The sequence below is a fragment of the Meles meles genome, chromosome Y (genome assembly GCF_922984935.1).
Source record: "Meles meles chromosome Y, mMelMel3.1 paternal haplotype, whole genome shotgun sequence".
In the NCBI taxonomy this organism is placed as follows: Eukaryota; Metazoa; Chordata; class Mammalia; order Carnivora; family Mustelidae; genus Meles; species Meles meles.
In genome coordinates, this window is record NC_060088.1 from 1,469,859 (window position 1) to 1,484,636 (window position 14,778).

The window sequence follows — 14,778 nt, forward strand, 5'->3', positions numbered from 1 at the left end:
GGTCCTTGGTAACTTCTTAAAAGCAAGACCGTGTGGCCCCTGGAGACCTGTTAATGAATTTCCGTCCTTAAAATCCACTGGTCTGTCTTTGTGCCTCTTCTCTGTGAGGGATCTCACATCGGGTGTGGGGCCCTGGTGGCCAGCCTTCGGACGGGCACATCTTCCTCGCAGAGCGTGAGTTTGCATGTTGGGGTCACTGGAGAGAGGGGGTCTGCTCTCCGGGGTGCTGTGGTGTCAGCCTATTGACAGGACCAGGAATCCATCCTAAGCAAGGACAGAGTTGATGCGCTCTGTAGACCCAGCACTATCTCTGTCCATCCTGCAAATCACGATGTGAGATGGGGCCCACAGGAGATGTGTCCGAAGGATTCTCATTGAATCAAGATGCTTCAGGACAAATACCAGTCCTTGGTGTGTGTCCCTTGGGGTCCCCAAAGCCCTCCCAGATGATGTACTCCCCTCCATGGACCACGGAGCAGCTCTGCTCCCAGGACCTCCTGGCTTCCCCCTGCCTCACACATGACTCGTTTTCACGTGGAATCAGCTGATGTGTTCAAACAAAGTAGGTCTGAAACATGAGATGGTTTGGAATCTAATTGTTCTGGAGTCTGGTTTGATAACTCTCCTGGGAAGGACGCCCATATTTATCAACCATGGCTGAGCCAAAACAGACCCTGCCAATTGTATTGCGGTTTCCTTAGCGATCACGGAGAGGATAAAGGGGTAGGAATAATCTAGTTGGGTATTTTTCATGTCTTCCTGTTACCTTCCATTCAGAAGGACCTCGATGTTCTCTTTTAGAAATATCCAACCAAGATGTGTTGTGAATTTTATTTTTCTTTGAGGAGGATCCAGTTTAAAATGTTGACATAGGAAATATGTAGCCAAGTTACGATGATGGAAATGGAGCCTGAGCGTGTAACCAAGTGATTGCCGTGCCCGTTTTCTCCAGTGTGGGTGTGGCATTACCGGGTCTGCTTCCCAAGTTCAGTGCCCCAATTTATTAGGGTCCTAGGGCTGCCATAACCAATCGCACAGATAGGATGCCTTAGAGAACAGATATATTTTTTCCTCCCAGTCTTGGAAGCTGGGAATCTGAGATCCAGGTGGGGCTTTGGCAAGCCAGGCAAGGCGGAGCTGGGTCCCCCTGAGGTCTCTCTGCTTGGTGTAGACACCACGTTCTCCCCATGTCCTCACGTGGTCATCCCTTTGTGTGTGTGTCTGTGTTCTCATCCCCTCTTCCTGTAAGGACCCCAATCTTGGCAGATCAGGACTCATACCAATGACCTCAGTTTACCTCTTTCAAGACCCCATCTCCAAATATACCCATATTCTGAGGTCCTGGGAGTGAGGACTTACTACGAGTTTGGCCAGGGGAGGGGGAACATATTTTAGCGCATAATATGCACTGATTATAGCAGTTACATTTATGTCCTTACAAAAATGCAGCAAAACCAGTGTATGCATTAACCAGTTTTGGTGACTTTGCTCTTTGTGTTATGTTCTGTCTACTACTTTCCCTTGGGCTAATGCAGCTATACCTTCCTCTTGTGTGGTCAACCATCCCATCACAGGGTGCTCTGTTGTGGACATGGGACTCTCTCGTCACCCTGAGGTCTCTAGAGGACCCCAGTCTTTGTTCCCATGTCTCAGATATGTCCATAGGGGAAGTCTCCTGCCCCTTGAACATCTCATAGATACAGGTAGATAGATACATGGTAGATAAGAGGGATAGATGATTGAGAGATATGATGGATGCATGGATGGATGAATGGATGGATGGATGATAGATAGACACAGGGCTGGATGGATAGATGGATAGATGGATGAATGGATGGATGGATGGATGGATGGATGATAGACAGACACAGGGATAGATGGATAGATGGATGGATGGATGGATGGATGGATGATAGATACATAGACAGACACAGTGATGGATGGATAGATGGATAGATGGATGGATGGATGGATGATAGATACATAGACAGACACAGCGATGGATGGACGGATGGATGGATACGTGGATGGATAGGTAGATATGATGGATGGATAGATGGATGATAGATTATAGATAGATGAATGGATGGATGGACGGATGGATGGATGAATGGTAAATAGGCAGACGTAAGAATGGATAGATAGATGGATGGGTAAATGGATGGATACATGATAGATATGATGGATGGATGGATGGATGGATGGATAGATGGATGGACGGATGGATGGATACATGGATGGATAGGTAGATATGATGGATGGATAGATGGATGATAGATTATAGATAGATGAATGGATGGATGGACGGATGGATGGATGAATGGTAAATAGGCAGACGTAAGAATGGATAGATAGATGGATGGGTAAATGGATGGATACATGATAGATATGATGGATGGATGGATGGATGGATGGATAGATGGATGGACGGATGGATGGATACGTGGATGGATAGGTAGATATGATGGATGGATAGATGGATGATAGATTATAGATAGATGGATGGATGGACAGATGGATGGATGAATGGTAAATAGGCAGATGTAAGAATGGATAGATAGATGGATGGGTAAATGGATGGATACATGATAGATAGATATGATGGATGGATGGATAGATGGATGGATGGATGGATGGATGGGTGGATAGAGAGGCAGATACATATATACATACATACTTTGGGGAGCTGCAAAGTTGAGTTTGGAACTTTACTCTCTGAGTACAACCCACAACTCCCAGTGGAGAGGCGAGGAGTTTGCAGACCCTTCTTAATTTGGGAAAGCAGCAGCAGCAGCAACAAGAACGGGCAGACAGGAGCCTGTTGTAATAGGCTTGTTTTGGAATTTACCCCCATGGAATGTATAAGGTCAAGGAGGCCCCCCCCCCCACCCCCCGGGAACCGGGCCTCAGAAGCTTGCCTTTGTCATGTTATATTTAGCGAGAATGCCAGTCCTTCGGGCCCTGCTTGGGGAGCTGCTGGCCCGGGGAGGGGAGGACGCTCTGCTCTTTGAAAAGCAAGGTCTGTGTGTTCTCGCCCTGCGTTGCATGCTGTGAATTTTAATTTCTGCACACAGCACGGGAGCCTGCACTGGATTTCTTTAAACTGCTGTCTCTCTCCCGGCAACACGCTCCTGGGGGAGCAGGAATTAAGCTCGTTGGAAGTCCCCATGAAAGCTACCACCACCACAAGGATGCGCTTAGACTGGAAATTGCCATCAATTGGATCCCCTGTTTGCATTTCCTCCCCTCTGAGTGAGACCCTGTGAAACTGGGCATAGTTTTGTGTTGTTTGGTTTTGTTTTGAGTTGGGCAGACATCTGGATCCTAGCTCAGATAACTTGGGCAGTTGCTTACAGGTTTTGATTTGTTTGTGTCTCAGATTCAGGTGTTTGGGGTGAGTTTTTTTACACTCGAATGCAGAGAAAAGGCATCATGTGCAGGCTCCTTACACTGTGTGTGTCTGCGTGTGTTTGTGTGTTTTCAAAGGGAAAGATGTGGGGGTGCCCAGGGGGTTCAGCATGGATCTTAGAGTCTTGATCTTGGAGTCATGAGTTCAAGCCCTATGTTGGGCAGAGAGATTACTAAAAATGGAAGGAAGAAAGGAAGGGAAGAAAGAAGGGAGAGAGGAAGGGAGGGAGGGAGGAAGGAAGGAAAGAAGGGAGGTAGGGAAGAAGGAAGGGAGGGAGATCGAGAGGGAGGGAGGGGGCAGGAAGGACGTCAGTAAAGTGTTCCCATAAATGTTGGTAAACTATGGAGCAGTTACTTGGTTCAGCTGGTGAAGCTTCAGAGAGGGGTGACCGCCAACCCTGCCATCTCTGATTTCCACTGGGCACGTGACTGTGGTGTTTTTGTCCACACCCGCAGTGTCTGACCAGGCGTTCGTGACGCTGGCCACCAATGATGTCTACTGCCAGGGTGCATTGGTCCTGGGACAGTCCCTGAGGAACCAGCGTGCGACCAGGAAGCTGGTGGTGCTCATCACCCCACAGGTGTCCAGTCTGCTCAGGTAAGTCAGGAAGATGCTCTGGTGCCTGACCGGTTCCTGTGGCTCTTGGAGGTCCCCAGAACTGTCGGTGGGTCTGGAATTCCCAGCAGGCATTCAGTGCTGGTCCACTCAATTCATCATCAAAGGAAGCAAGTCTCATAGAGGAGGTGAGAGGTTTAAGGTTGGAAGCCGGAGCACATTACGTGTGGTTTTGCAGAATCTTGCATGTGCAGAATGGGTTTCTGCATCCTTGTGTGTCTCCGTCCCTGTGTGCGATGTTTCCCGGGAAGATGAGTGGACATTCCTGCACGGGGCTGTGCCGTGTGCAAAGCTGTTTTGTGGTGGTGAGTGCATGCCCTGAGTTTCTCACGATTGTTCAAAGCCACGTCTTGAGATTGCCATGCAGGGCTTGAGATGGGAGGTCAAGGATGAGTCCACGCTTAGGTTGACAGGATGGATGGCTATAGGTCCTTGAGCACGTGCTTGCAATGTGGAGCCCGTTGGCGCCCTAGTTCTGTAGAGCGGGTTGTGCATTCCAGCCTGAGTGTGGGGTTGTTCCCATCTGTAGACACATGGAAGGTGGTGTCCCCACAGTATCCTGCGTGGCAGTAGTTCACTGGGGAGACCATTTGTTCCTTCTGGATGCTCCCAGGTGATGGATGTCATCTCGATGGAGCACGTGCATGGAGACTTGTCTTGAAGGCGGCTGCTGTAGGAACAGAGTTTCATGAATTTGGGGCTTCGGAGGCATGGTCCGGATGCCTGCACTATGGAGGAGCTTCCTGTTGGCCATGGGCAAATGTAAAGAATGATGAAACTGTTTAGTGATAGACGCGTGGGCACGAGGTTCTTCCAGTTTGTCTTGGCTGTGGGCGGCGTGCACAGGGCCGCGGTATTCATGGGTGGGGTGAGCCTTGAAGGGGAAGGGAAGGTTAGAGGAGGCCTTCATGAAGGCAGGGGTTGGCAGATGAGAGTCAGGCTCTGTGTGAGCAGCATTTGAGTACACAGGGAGTCCCAGAGTTTGCAGAAGCCTGGAAAAGTGTGCATGGGCTCATCTCTGGTACGTTGAGGCCCACTCCTGGAAGGGGTTGTCCCAGTTAGCAGGGGACACCAGGAAAGGGAGCTAGGGCAGCCGCTGGAATTCAGTCTGGTTGTAGTAGTCACAGAGACTTCATTACTCAGTGTAAGGACACGGGCCCTGGAGGGGTTTCCTGCTCTGTCCCTCCCTACGTCATTAAACGAGTGATGTCAGGTTTGCTCGGCCAGCTCTCAGGGCTGAGATCTGAAAGGCCACTTCTGATTCGGACCAGGTAGTCTGAAGCAATGAGAACCCACCCACTCCTTGACGAAGCATCAGCCCACTTTTTGTATCAAGGTGAAGACAGAGAAGAATTTAAATCAGCACCGAGCAGATAAAATGTTTCTCCAGGTGAAGGTGGGGACATCATACTCAAGTTCAGGGAGAGGCTGTTCATGAAAAATGTTAGTGCATGGAACACAAGGACTTTGGAAAAGATCCAAGGGGCACTTTTAATAAAATTCATGGAAGTAGAGACTTGTTGATACAAATGGAACTGGTAGGATGGACTGAGTTGAAAAGGGTCCAGCCGTGAACTGAGGAAATATTTACGAAACTATGCACATTTAAGAAGGACCCATGTTATCTGGTATATGTATTTTTTGATTAAGTTTTTTAATATATTTTAAAGAATTTATTAATTTGACAGAATCACAAGTAGGCAGAGAGTCAGGCAGCAAATTTAACAGCAGATTAAAATTACTAAAAAACTAAACTTTTTAGAGACCCCATTCCATGTCATCTTCCCCGCCGACTGTGAGACTCATTGTTATGGAAAATGTCAGAGGCTTCCCACTATTTGAGCAGAAGTGTGTAGAGTAGGAAGGTTTAAAACAGAGGTGAGTCGGCTCCCAAGCTGAGAGCAGATGAAACCAGCTTGGAAACAAGGACGTATATGAAGAAAATCCCCCATGGTGAAGAAACACCAGAAAAAAAATCGGTATCGCCAGAGGGGAGCAAAGCAAATAAAGATGGCAAACATAGATGTCTGTGTACTGACGACTTTCTAAAGTTGCGGTGATCAAGATTTCTGGATACATCCAATAAGCCACCTGGCCAAGTTTATCTGTTATTGGCAAAGGATCAGAAATGATTCTCAAGCATGTAGGTGCTTACGGATTTTGCTACTAAAAGAAAAAAAAATTGTCATCTGCTGGGTGAACATTGTATCAAAAACCACAACTTAATGAGAAAGATCTTTCTGGAAGGACAAGGAGGGGAGTAAAAAAACCTAGTATTGAGGGTAAATAATCATTGTAAATATATTTACAAAACTATGCACATTTAAGAAGGACCCATGTTATCTGGTATATGTATTTTTTGATTACATTTTTTTATATATTTTAAAGAATTTATTTGACAGAGATCACAAGTAGGCAGAGAGGCAGGCAGAGAGAGAGGGGGGAGCAGGCTCCCTGCAGAGCAGAGAGCCTGATGCGGGGCTCAATCCCAGAACCCTGAGATCATGACCTGAGCTGAAGGCAGAGGCTTTAACCCAGTGAGCCACTCAGGTGCCCCTTAAGTTTTGATTTAAATTCCAGTTAGTTAACATACAGTATAATACTGGTTTCAAGTGCACAATATAGTGATTCAGGACTTTGAAACATCACCTGGTGCTCATCATGACAAGTGACCCCCCCGCACCTTATCCCCATCACCTCCTTAACCCATCCCCCACCCACCTCCTCTGTCTGGTATAGTTACCTAATGAACGATGGACAGATCACCTGTAGAAGAAAGGAAAAGCAGAAACAGTCATACGGTTTTCTAAGTGTAACAATCCAGACAAGGAACCCTACATAATAAAGAATAGAATTCCCATTGCAGATACACTGCTCAAGATCCTTGGTGCGCCAACAATCACCACATAAAGCATATTAAAAAACGTTATTTGATATACAAGCAAACGCAAAAAACGGAAGAGGGAGAGTATTTTTATATAGTTTTCCTAGTGTTTAACTCGCAAATGAGGCAGACACGTGAGTAAATTGATCTAATGAATAATGCATGAGGTATCTTTTAAATGTTATGCATTATGTAAATGGTAATCTTTGTTCTCACCAGCCATGGACCACTTAGGAAAATTGATTTTATACTCTCAGTACGAAGAGGCATTTAATGTGGCACTTGGAGCAGGAATTGAATGTTATAGTCTTTGACTATACTGTAATAAAAGTAGACGTTCATTGCAAACCGAATTTAAAACCAGCGTTACCCTTGGACATTTTAAATCAGAAATTGCTGAACACTTCATAAGTGAACAAATCAAACCTTGAATTCTACGGTGCTTAAAATATTCGCAATATGAATGCTACCTATAGAAACCAAAGGGCAGGGCGCCTGGGTGGCTCTGTGGGTTAAACCCTCTGCCTTCAGCTCAGGTCATGATCCCAGGGTCCTGCGATTGAGCCCTGCATCGGGCTCTCTGCTCAGTGGGGAGCCTGCTTTCTCCTCCTCTCTCTGCCTGCCTCTCTGCCTACTTGTGATCTCTCTCTGTCAAATAAATAAACAAAAAATCTTTAAAAAATAAAATAAAATAAAATAAATAGATACCAAAGGGGAAAACTAATGCCATTCCACAGAGAAACTTTAAAATCAGTGAAGAAATAAATTATCGAAGTCAAAAAAATCTTACATTAAGACAAACAAAAAATACAGAAGGCAAACAATACAAAAATTAAAATCAGTGAAGAAATTATACAATTGGAAAAAAAATTAAAACAAACAAAAAATACATAAGTCAAGAGAGAAGAGATTCATAAAAACTGAAAACGGGGAACAGGAAACAAGTCCAAGTGTTGGATTATCTAAAAGTAAATTAAGATGACAGAAAACATAAGTATCCAAAATTAAAGTGAAAAAGTAGTCATTTGCAGGAAACTTCTAGAAACCTCACAGAACACTTTGCTGGTTTAGATTGATGAAATACTTGATCCTTGTAGGGAAACTCAGATGACCCCACATTGATACTAGAAGGCATAGAAAAGACTGTTCACCAGTACCCCAGGGTAGAAAGCAGAGAATGTTATCAAAGGCTTATCTAGTAGAAGGTCCTGATCCTGGGCAGTTATAAAGAACGTTCTGTTATGTTGGGTACAATGAATGGATTTCCATGTGATAGGAGCTATCTCAGAGCTGAGGGGAAAAAAAAAAAGAAAGAATGTGTTCATTTAATTTAAGAAACCATCCTAATCTTGATACCCAAACTTGATTTACAGGTTTGGTTGTGTTTTACATGTAGATGAGAAAAGCCTCGACATACACAAGAGTAGGAAGACCATGTGAGGTATATCATAGAGAAATGTTGCCCTAAAGAAGACAGTTCATGACCTTTGTATAATTCACCACATGCATGTGTACCAAGATGAATTCAGGTAGATTATGAGTGTAAAGGTAAAATTTTTAAAGGATAGAAAAATCTTAGAAGTCAGTAAATCAGAGTGTCTCAGCCTGGACAGTACTGACATGTGGGGTTGGATGGCTCTCTGAGTTGGGGCATCCTAGACACTGGAGGGTGTGGAGCAGTGTCCCTGGTCTCCACCCACCATATGCTGGTAGGATCACCATCCACAACCAGTGTCTCCAGACCTTGCCATAGATGGGTCATTCATCTCAATGACAGATTCGTTCATCTGAATGTGGGGAAAACTGTCTTAAATGAAAGCAGAGGAGGCCACCAGGACCTCTATAGGTCAGAAATACTATGTGTAAAAGTAAAAGATCAAACAAATCAACAAAGGGACACATTTATAAAATCTATCCTGGGGAGGAGGCTTGTTGGTCTACATAATATCCAAAGAAGTCCTCAAACCAAGCATCACAAATGGACGGATGAATCTCACAATGGTGGAGGGTATGAACCATCAGTATGTCTATGGGAAGTATTTATGACCAGCTAGGTTGGCAGCTGTCTTTGTAAATGTTGGTGTTTTGGAGGGCAGACCTCTGTCTTTGACATCGAATGACATCATTAGACTAGAGGCAAATTGGCTAAAACCCATTTTCTCAAAGTGTTTCAGCTTAAGCAATCTGTACAGTGTATTTCCTCTTGCCAGAGATGAGCTCTTCGGCTCTAGAGAGAAATGCATCCCTTGTGTCCAGACGCCTGACCTTCAGAGTCAGACCAGAGGCTCCAGCAGATGCAGAGCAGGCACGCTGACCCTGAGGGACCAAGATGGGAAACATGGGGTCTTTCTTGGTTGCGTACTGGCCCATCATTCCCCCTCGTGATTGGAGGAAGTCATACTTTTTTCATAGAATGGTCCTGATAAAGCCAAAAGGACCCCAGAAGAACACACAACTGTCCTCCATTCCTGTCTCTTCAGGGTCCATAAAAGCTGTCCACACCGACTTCCTTCAGTCTCCTGGCCTACTTGAGATGAACTGTAAAATATTCAGAAACATTCAGGAATCCTGGGAATGTTCAGTATTACAGAATGAGTTATCATTTATAGGACCCATTACATACTTTGTAATCACTGGGAGAGCTGAGGAACAGTGACCGATGGTCCAGTGACAAATAGTGACAGGTGACCGAAAGTGACCAAGGGTGTGGGTATGAGGACCACCACTCTGTTTTTCCAGGCAGTGTGTTTCAAGGGCAGAGTGGGGTAATCTTTCTGCAAAAAGCTTCAAATTGTAGTTTTGAGATTTCATTCCCAGCCCAGGCACTTATTTTGAGAAAACAGGCAGAGCTGAACAAAGGGATTTGGGGACATACATCACAGTCTATTTGTAGCAACATGGAGTGATATTTCTTTTGCCTTCCACCCCCCCTGCCCCCGCTCCCGGATCTTTATACAACCCTAAGGATGCCATAAATTCCATAAATAACTGGGTTAAAAGCAAGGGAACCTTGGCGATGAGATAGTGCTTTCTCAGAGATGTAGGTACTTTTAATAGCATTTGATGAAAAAGCACCAAAAAATATAAGATACAAGCTGGTACAGGATATAACAGATAGATCCTGGAAGCACCAACATCTGCTTCGTAATGGAAGTTTCAAAAGGAGTGAAAGAGAGAAAACAAATTGTAGGAATTAACTCCTCTCCTATTTCGGCTCTGAGCATGCTGCCCCTTGAGTGTCAAGCAGAATGAGTGGACACACATGTCGATACCCAAGGGTGGTGTTATCAGAGCACCAAGAACAGAGAAAGGCGCTAAAAGCATTTCAGCATCGGTCAGGTTGAGAGAGCAGACGTCTCAGATTTTCTGGGCAAAGTAATTTCATGTGTCTGTCTACAAAAGTATGGTTGACGTAGCGTAGTACATGAGTTTCCAGTGTATGGCACGGTGATTTGACATTCTGTGCATTATAGAATGCTCTCCACAAGTAGGGTCACCGTACAGAATTTTGACATTATTATTTCTACATTCCCTGGGCTGTACTCTTCACCTCTGTGACCTACTCGATTATAATGGGAAGTCTGTACCTCTTAATCCCTCCCACCTGTTTTACCCCTCCCCCCACCATCCTCCCCGGGGGCAAAATAATTTTCCAATGAGTTTTCTGTATCTAGCCAAATCTGTGCAATTCAAAAGCAAATTAAAGATGTTCCGAATACATAAAAGCTTGAAGATTTTACCCATGGATGATGTTTGGGAACAGAATTCCTTGAGGATATCCTCAAGCACAGTGAATTGTGAATCCAAGGAAGAAAAACCTCCAAGGAAGAAAAACTTACAATAAAGATGTAACACCAAGCCAATAATATGAGTAGAACTCAAAGTTAATTGTAAATGTGTTAAGGCATAGTTATGAAAATAATCTGGGATTTGCACTCCACGCAGAGGTGATGAGGGGGACAGAGGGAAGGGACAGAAGTAAACATCGGCTGATGTTCCTGTCTCATTTGGGGTGAAGATAGAGATGCTGACTGCCTTTACATTCAGTAGAGAATATAAGTTTAAATATGTGTGTTGAAAGTCAAGGGTGGTAACCATCAGAAGACTAGAAAGGATACGTACAACTTCCCAAGCATTAATGCAAAATGCATGGAATGGGGAAAAAAATGTAATCCTTGCAGTGGATGGTGGGAAAGGATTAGAAAGAAAAAGAGACTGTTACACACTAAAAAAAAGGGGGAGGGGAGATAAAACCGCAGGACTCCATTCGAATATATCAATGATTATACTAAAGGTGAATGGGTTTAAAACCCCATTTAAAGGACAGAGAAGTAGACATAAAACCCAGCCATATCCTAGATATGTACAGGAGGCAACTTCAATCACAGCACAGAATGTTGAAAATAAAGGATACCTTTGATAGTATATGATTCTGTTCCCAACCAGGACTTAGTTATTATACCTGCCTTTGTGACTTTCCAACTATGACCTTTTCTCCTTCTTTCCTTATGTGTCATGACCTTGATATTTTCAAGGAGTACTAGTCATTTGTTTTATAGAATTTTGGGGGCTGGCATTTGTCCAATATTTTTTCAGTAGTAGATTGAAGTTATGCCTTTTTTGGCAAAAAAATAAAAAAATAAAAAAAAGCCCTCAGGAGTGATGTAACTTTTTTCAGGGCCTCCTATCCAGGAGTATGTGATGTTTTTGTGGTCTGTTACTGGTGATTTTAACCTTGATCATAGCATTAAGGTATTATCTGTGGGGTTATGATTTTTGTCTTTGTAATTGATGGGTACCTTGGAGCAGATACTTTCAGCATATGAAAACATGCTGTTTCTTTCAAAACCTTTACCCATTAATTTTAGTATCCATCGGTGAACCTTGTCAGCAGTCATTATTACGGTGGTGTTAGCCTAATGGTGATTTTCTATTTCCCTCATTTCTAATTCATTTTGTATTTGGAATTCTTCTTTAAGGAATTTGCTGCTCCTTCTTTCCCACTTACTTATTTATTCAATTATGTTGTTATTATGGACCCATGAATATCCATCTTATATTATGTTTGTTTGTTTATGTTTTCTGTTTGTTTCTTGTTTGTTTGTGATTTGTTTTGTTATTCAGATTCCTGATTGGTTCTCTGTATCTTTTTGACATGCCCTCATCTTTTTTTGGCTCTTAATTTTTCATCATCACAAGGCATTCCAACCTATGATGAAGTCGAATTTAAGTCAAAAAAAAAAAAAAAGAGAGAGAAAAAGGAATAGAGGAAAGTTTCATTTTGATAAAAAGTACAGTCTTTCAAAATTTGAGTCTTTAACTTGTATGCAACTAACAATGTAGGTTTTGAATACATAAAGTGAAAACTGATGGAGATGGTCGTAGCCATCTGTCCAGTTCTCCCTGCTCAGCGTTCATTCCCATGGCCCATGCCGTTTTCAAAGAGAATTACCTTCCTAGGGGATGACTGGAATCACTCTACCCAACACAGTTGTGTACAGTTGTCAAGATGTCCAAGTTTGCGTAAAGTTTAAGTGTGAGTGGAAAGTATGCAAACTCCATGGGAAAAATAAAGCCTGAATGTGAAGATTGCCATGATTCTGATGGGGTTTTGGATCTATGCTTCATGTGGGTGAGTAGCAAAGGGCGTCATCTTGAAGGGGTAGGATGTCCTGTGTTGAATGTTCCCTTGCTCTCCTAGTACCTAGTGTGTGTCTTTCCAGGGTTATCCTCTCGAAGGTGTTTGATGAGGTAATTGAGGTGAACCTGATCGACAGTGCAGACTACATCCACCTGGCCTTTCTGAAGAGGCCTGAGCTTGGGGTCACCCTCACCAAGCTTCACTGCTGGACCCTCACCCATTATAGCAAGTGTGTCTTCCTGGATGCAGATACTCTGGTGAGTACAGGGGGATGATGAGGACGAGACGCTCTACTTGATAAGGGACCCCTCAGAGATAATGCCTTTTCCTTTGTAAGGAGGCTGTTAGTGTTTCCGTGTGGATTCCCAGCACATAACATGCATCTCTATCACCAGCATGGACATTCAGTGCATCAAAATCAGCTATAGCATAATGCTAAAACTACTCTGACCCTGCCCAGGACACTAACAGATTTGAAGGCATGCTGCTTCCCTAGGAGGGCTTTATAATCACATGATCTTATCGACACAAAAATAGAATAATTAGAAAAAATACTTGGCTTTGATTGCATCTTGACTTACATACTTTGGATGGGACTGGTACACGGGGCTTCTTAGGCTGAGGCATCCTCCTCTTGTCGTGTGGGGTAGCGACCTGCAGTGTACGAGCCTAGGATGGGCTACTTTCCAAAACAGTCATTGGAAGGTGGAAACGTAAAATGAAGTCAGGGTGTTGGCATGCGTCCTGGTTTGTTTTGGTTGTGCCAAAGCAGCTCTATAGGAAGATGGACAGGTGCAGAGGGACATAAGACCAGTAACACAATTGGAGTCATGTTTTCTTTTTTCCAAACCGCACAGGTTGGAAACTCAGTGGGTGTTGGAGGGGTCTGTAATCCATAGGCAAGTTCTGGAAGGCAACCAGTGTATTACATCGACTTGTGAACCTCTCCTTTCATGTGTGTTCAGAGCTCCGTTGGTCACATTTGGTAGACGAAAGAGCATACACAGTCAGACGAGTTCCGGAGAGGATTTTAAGAACCTTGAGAAAATGATTTACTTTCAGAAGTGGTGTTCCAACAATCACTTGAAATAAACCAGAGTCTTACACACTCTTCTCTTTCAAATTGTAAGCCGAAAAGGAGAGTCAGTCCAAAACCTGGGGCGCCTGGGTGGCTCAGTGTGTTAAGCATCTGCCTTTAGCTCAGGTCATGATCTCAGGGTCCTGGGATCGAGTCCCACATTGGGCTCCCTGCCCAGCGGGGAGTCTGCTTCTCCCTCTGCCACTCCTCCTGCTGGTGCTCTCTCTGTCAAATAGATACATAAAATCTTGAAAGAAAGACAGAGAAAGAAGGAAGGAGGGAAGGGAGAAAGCAAAGTGGGCACAGATTTCCAATCACCAGACATTGACCATCCTCAAGTTTCTGCTGCATTTATCACCTGCATCCTGGAGGTAAGAGAAGTGTGCTACAAGTTCCCCATGCTCTGCTTTGCCAGGTGCTAGCCAATATCGATGAGCTGTTTGATAGGACAGAGTTTTCTGCAGCCCCCGATCCCGGATGGCCGGATTGCTTCAACAGTGGTGTATTTGTCTTCCAACCGTCTCTGGAGACGCACGGCCTCTTGCTGCAACATGCCACAGACCACGGCAGCTTTGATGGTGAGTGATGGGAAGCTGGAAATGCGTGGAAGAGGATGGGGCTGTTTCTGGTCCCGTACCCCTGCCTCATCCTCACTTCCCCCAGAGACATGATGGCATAAGTCAGTTAAGGATCCAGTGGAAGAATGCGGCCAGACAGGGTGACAGGAATCAGTGAAGTAAGTAAATACACGACAGAGAAAAACCGCAGAAGAAAATATCCTCAGTGAGTAAATATCCTCAGTGAGTAGGAGGAACGGTTCCCCAATCCTGATCAAACAGAAAAGGGTAGGCAAACTTCTCTCTGAAGACCAGATAATAGATTTGTTTTTTTCCAGCATCACAGATCCTATGAAATCTGCTGCAGATATTTAACCGTGCAGGTGTAGAGTGAAAGTAGCCCTTGACAAAACTGACATGAACATGTCTGTGTTCCAATAAAACTTTATTGACAAAAGGGGATGCAAGCCTCAGTTGGGCAGACCCTGGTAGAGAACAAAGGGAACCACTCTGGGAAGCAAAGAGAAGCTCGTGCTTGACTTGAAGGGACATTAGTAGATGGGGGCAGTGCTAGGATTGTTGTCCCATAAGAGA

General features: G+C 44.3%; 1 protein-coding gene across 7 annotated transcripts in view; it reads left to right on the plus strand.

The window, feature by feature from the left end:
- LOC123935762 (glycogenin-2-like) overlaps positions 1-14,778 on the plus strand; it is a 34,441-nt gene that overhangs the window by 2,775 nt on the left and 16,888 nt on the right. For 5 of the 7 annotated variants that reach the window (XM_045996560.1, XM_045996559.1, XM_045996561.1 and 2 more), the window contains exons 3-6: positions 2,939-3,019; positions 3,865-4,006; positions 12,632-12,806; positions 14,043-14,205. In XM_045996560.1, the coding sequence (XP_045852516.1) occupies positions 2,939-3,019; positions 3,865-4,006; positions 12,632-12,806; positions 14,043-14,205 (561 nt within the window). The remainder of the gene's footprint in view (positions 1-2,938; positions 3,020-3,864; positions 4,007-12,631; positions 12,807-14,042; positions 14,206-14,778) is intronic. The other 2 variants (XM_045996562.1, XM_045996563.1) reach the window with 1 other exon arrangement.